At 44.3% G+C, this 4,523-nt stretch overlaps 1 protein-coding gene across 1 annotated transcript in view; it reads left to right on the top strand.

Moving 5' to 3' along the window:
* Positions 1-4,523, top strand: part of Ccdc110 (coiled-coil domain containing 110) — a 70,822-nt gene that overhangs the window by 37,765 nt on the left and 28,534 nt on the right. Inside the window, 2 exon segments of the mRNA XM_008853613.1 lie at positions 2,223-2,278; positions 2,569-2,634. Coding sequence (XP_008851835.1) covers positions 2,223-2,278; positions 2,569-2,634 — 122 coding nt within the window.

Genomic DNA, 4,523 nt, shown 5'->3' with positions numbered 1-4,523 from the left:
GTACCCTTTGGAGCCCAGAAGATCGTGAGTGAATCCCAGATGTCCAGCCTTGAGCTAATTTTCTGGACTTTGGTTTTGCTTAGGTGTGCCCGATTCTTCCCTTTGAAATAAGACAGTACTTGTTTTGGATTTTACAGAAGCCCACCCACAGTTGAGACTTTTAAAAGAGACTATGGACTTTCAAGTGTTTGGATTTTCTTAAGGGCTGTGGGGTTTTTAAGGTTGTACTGTCTTATGTTGTGATAGTAATGTTAACATCATAGCTTGGGGACAAGGATTAGAAAGCTTATGGTTTAATAGTGACGTGTTTGTGTGTCAAGTTAACAAGGGGTCAATTGTGCTGGATAGCTTTAGTGTCAACTTGACACACCTGGGTTGAGGGAGCCTCAATCGGGGAACTGCCTCTATTGGACTGGCCTGTGGCCATGTCTGAAGGTTATCTTCTTGATGAGTGATGAGGGAGGGCCCAGCCCACTGTAGGTAGTGCCAGCCCTGGGCAGGTGGGCCTGTGTTGCATAAGAAAGCAGGCTGAGCAGGGGCCAAGGGAGCAAGCCAGTAAGCAGCATTCCTCCATGGCCTGTGCTCCAGCTCCTGCCTCCAGGTTCCTACCCTGAGTTCCTACCTTGGGCTCCCTGATGAACTGTGACCTGGGAGATGTAAGACAAATAAACCCTTTCCTCCCCAAGTTGGCATTGGTCAGAGTATTTTGTCACAGCAATGAGGAACAAATTAGGACAGACTGCTCTTACAGAGGACCCACGTTCAATTCCCAGCACCCATGTGGTGGCTAACAAGCATCTATAACTCCAGTTCCAAGGAACAACACCCTCTTCTGGCCTCTTTGGTCACTGCACTCATGTGCTGCACTTACATACATATAGGCAAAACACTCATGCACATAAAATTTAAAAATAATAAAATATTTTTAAACTTGTTAAACCATTGCCTAACACGTGGACAAAGATATAAAATCAGGAATTTTGCAAATAGTATACAGCTTATAGATGCTGCACATCTATAAATGACCTTCTGGGAAGGTGCTGAGCCTATGACATCTGTTGTGCATCATCCTGAGAAACCCAAGGATGCCTGTTCACTATATATTGGTATTAGAGTAGCCAAGGAAAACACAATAGTCAAATGCTGAGCAGAAAAATGCTTTAGTGACAAAACTAAGAGAGAACAAGTTTAATTTCTGCACTAGGCATCAGACCCCCATGGCAGCAGGTCCCTCTCAGCAACCAGTGTACTTCAGTGGCCCACGTGTTCTCCTCTTGTGCTAAATAACAAGATCCCATGCTCTGTCTTGAGGATACAGGGATGGTATGGGTTTGTCAAGATTGGCCAGGTATCATATGACACACTCATTTAGTCAGTGCAAAGGAATTAAGTCTGCCTTAGGGAAGGTCTTTCCACGGGAGGTTTAACACAGATTGTGAGGATTCTCCTACTGATAAGGAAGTATTCTAAGCCTAAATCCCATTTTTACATAGCAGAGAAGGGCCAAAGGACAAGAATCTCTTTTCCTAAGAGAAGGAACACACTTTTAATCCCAGCACTCAGGAGGCAGAATCAGGTGAATCTCTGTGAGTTTGAGGCCAGTCTGGTCTACACAGTGAGTCCAGGCCAGCCAGGACTACCTACTGAGATCCTGTCTTTAAAAAAATTAATTTGTACACTGGTTGCTGAGAGGATGGCAAGATGGCTCAATGGGTAAAAGTGCTTGATGCAAGCCTGACATGAATTTGCTCCCTAGGGACCACATGGTGAAAGGAGAAAACTGACTCCCCAAAAGTTGTTCTCTGACTTCCACATATATGCTATGGCACATAGGTGCCCCTGATATTAAAATAAAATTTTAAAAGTAATAAAAAAGATGGTGTGTGTGTGTGTGTGTGTGTGTGTGTTTAGTGGGTCTGGAGGACACATATGCTGCACACGTGGAGGTCAAGGACAACTTTGTGAGGCAGATTTTTCTTCTTCCACCTTTCCATTGGTTCTAAAGATCAAACTCAAGTTATCAGACTTGTGTGGCTAGCACTTTTACTGACCCCACATGAATTTTCTTAAAACAAGAACTCATTCTCATGTGATTAGAATAATGTAAATATCAAATATTTTCATTATCTCCCTGTCTCCCTATCCAAGTTAGCAGGCTCCTGTAGCAACTTTTTAAAAATAAAATTTAGGAATTAAACAACATGTGTTATTTTACTTTTTAGAATATGGCTGCTTATCGGAATCAGAAAATCAAATCCAACCTCAATCAGCACTGAAAGTGAGTCTATTTAATTTTACTATGTACAAAATCCTACAAAAAGGCTGATCTCATTCAGAATAAATGCTTCCTGAATGTGTAGACTCTTCCACATTTTTCTCACAAAGCCTTCCATGAATGTGCACTGGAGAATCAGCAACGTAGCTAAGACTATGGGTTCGCAGATTCTTAACGTCACCCTTTTTTGAAACAAGCCACATTGTGTGACATTTTTTAAAATTCATAACAATATAAGAATCTGTTCAGCTACCTAAAAATGTTCAACTTGACACTGTAAAATTTCATTGTAGGTCCTTCAACATCAGCTGGAATCATTCCAGGCTCTGCAAATGCAGACTTCGCAGAATGTTAGCATGGTATGATTATTGTAGTCGATATATATTATAGGAAATATCTTTATTTAAGGTATTATCCCATCTTCTAAACTAATCACTATCCAATTGATAAGTACAGAATTTAATATACTAGAGATGACAACATATTTCAGTTTCAAAATGTATTTTGAGTAAACTAAATTCTCCTCTTACATCTGTTATTTGGACATGAAGCAGAAATAAAAAGCACTCATAGTTAAAGTGCTGCCTGTGGTGGGGATGTAGCTCAGAGGTTGAGTGCTTGCCTGGCATGGTTTGATCCCAGCACTGCAAATAAGTAAATAAATTAAGTGTTACCTATATACAATCTATAAATAGAGATTTTCACTGTAAGATTCAAAATAAAACTCAGACTGGCTCTGAGGGAAATTTTACTCTATTATCTCAAGTCACTTCTGGTGGTTAAATCAAGACGTTTGTCACTAAGAACAAGACTCATTTCACACCTTGGTTCTGCTTTTCAGAAACCAAGATAGTCAGATTCCACGTGTTGATAAGAGGGATAGAAGGACCTCCAAATCTTTGTTCTTCTAGACTCAAGTCAGACACAGAAAAGAGAGTGTTTGCTCTGATAATAGTTTGCACGAAGATCCCTAGCCTGATACTGACTGTCACAGGTCGGTTCAGAGGCAATTCATGAACCTGTCACTCTCTAGAGGGAGACTGAATGATGAGTCACAGGCCCAGCCTTGGAGCTAAAGGCAGAATTGGCATCATGAAACGCACATGGACTGCATCCAGGAAAATTAGAAGCAAGCAGGATAGGGTGTGCGTATTAGGATCACGAAACACAGCATATATTCACTGAACACTGGCACCAACTTTGTCTTTGTATTGAAAGCAACTGCAAGAAAATAGAAGCGAAGACAAATTGCTCACCAGAGGGACAGAATAGATTCTGACAAGGGGTAGCAAAGATTTCGTATTTACTCTACAATGTAAAAAGTAAAACCTTTAGCTCTCCTAGCCTGCACTACTATCCTCAGGCCTCTTGGGGTAAGTCTATAGCGCAGCTCTCCACGCCGGGACTCCCTAACCTCATTCACCCTTCCATACCGCCCCCGGCCCCCCTGCCCGCCGTTCTATACTCCTAGTTTGGGCCCTGCGCCATTCCTAGTCTTGGGGCCCCAGACACTTGGGGAACCAATACTGCTTCCTGATCCTTCTCACCCAGAGCAACTCAGTCCCTTTCTTGGGCTCCAGGAGCACTGCTTCTGGTCCTGGCCCCACCCTCACCTCTCTCTGCTTCCCTCGACCTGCACCACCTGCTAACTCTCCTAGCCGGGACTACTATCCTCAGGCTTCCCACCTCTCTCTGCTTCCCTCGACCTGCACCACCTGCTAACTCTCCTAGCCTGGACTACTATCCTCAGGCTTCCTGGGGTAAGTCTATAGCATAGCTCTCCACACCGGGCCCCCCTAAGCCACATTCACCCTTCCATCCCCCCGCCTCGCCGTTCTATACTCCTAGTTTGGGCCCTGCGCCATTCCTAGTCTAGGGTCCAAAGACACCTGGGGAACCAATACTGCTTCCTGACCCTTCTCACCCAACAAACTCAGTGCCTCTCTTGGGCCCCAGGAGCACCGCTTCTGGTCCTGGCCCTGCCCTCACCTCCCTCTACTTCCCTGGTCCTGAAACACCCGCCAGCCTCTTTCTGGGACTCCGAAGCTTACCTTTACTCTCCCTGATCGTTTGTATCCAGTACAACCCAGCTACTCAATCCACTCCCTGGGAAATCTTGGGGCTTCTTCCCGCCCCATCTGACTTTGCATCCATGCATGGCGCAGCCACGGCCAGGATCTCAGGTCAGTCCAACACCCAAGTTCCTGAGGCCAAAAGCATTCTTAGAAGATTCCAGACCTAAGGAGAA

The sequence above is a fragment of the Nannospalax galili genome, unplaced genomic scaffold (genome assembly GCF_000622305.1).
Source record: "Nannospalax galili isolate Female #2095 unplaced genomic scaffold, S.galili_v1.0 scaffold46, whole genome shotgun sequence".
NCBI classification, from domain to species: Eukaryota; Metazoa; Chordata; class Mammalia; order Rodentia; family Spalacidae; genus Nannospalax; species Nannospalax galili.
Note: the sequence above shows the minus strand (reverse complement) of the source record. Positions and strands in the feature narration are given on the sequence as shown.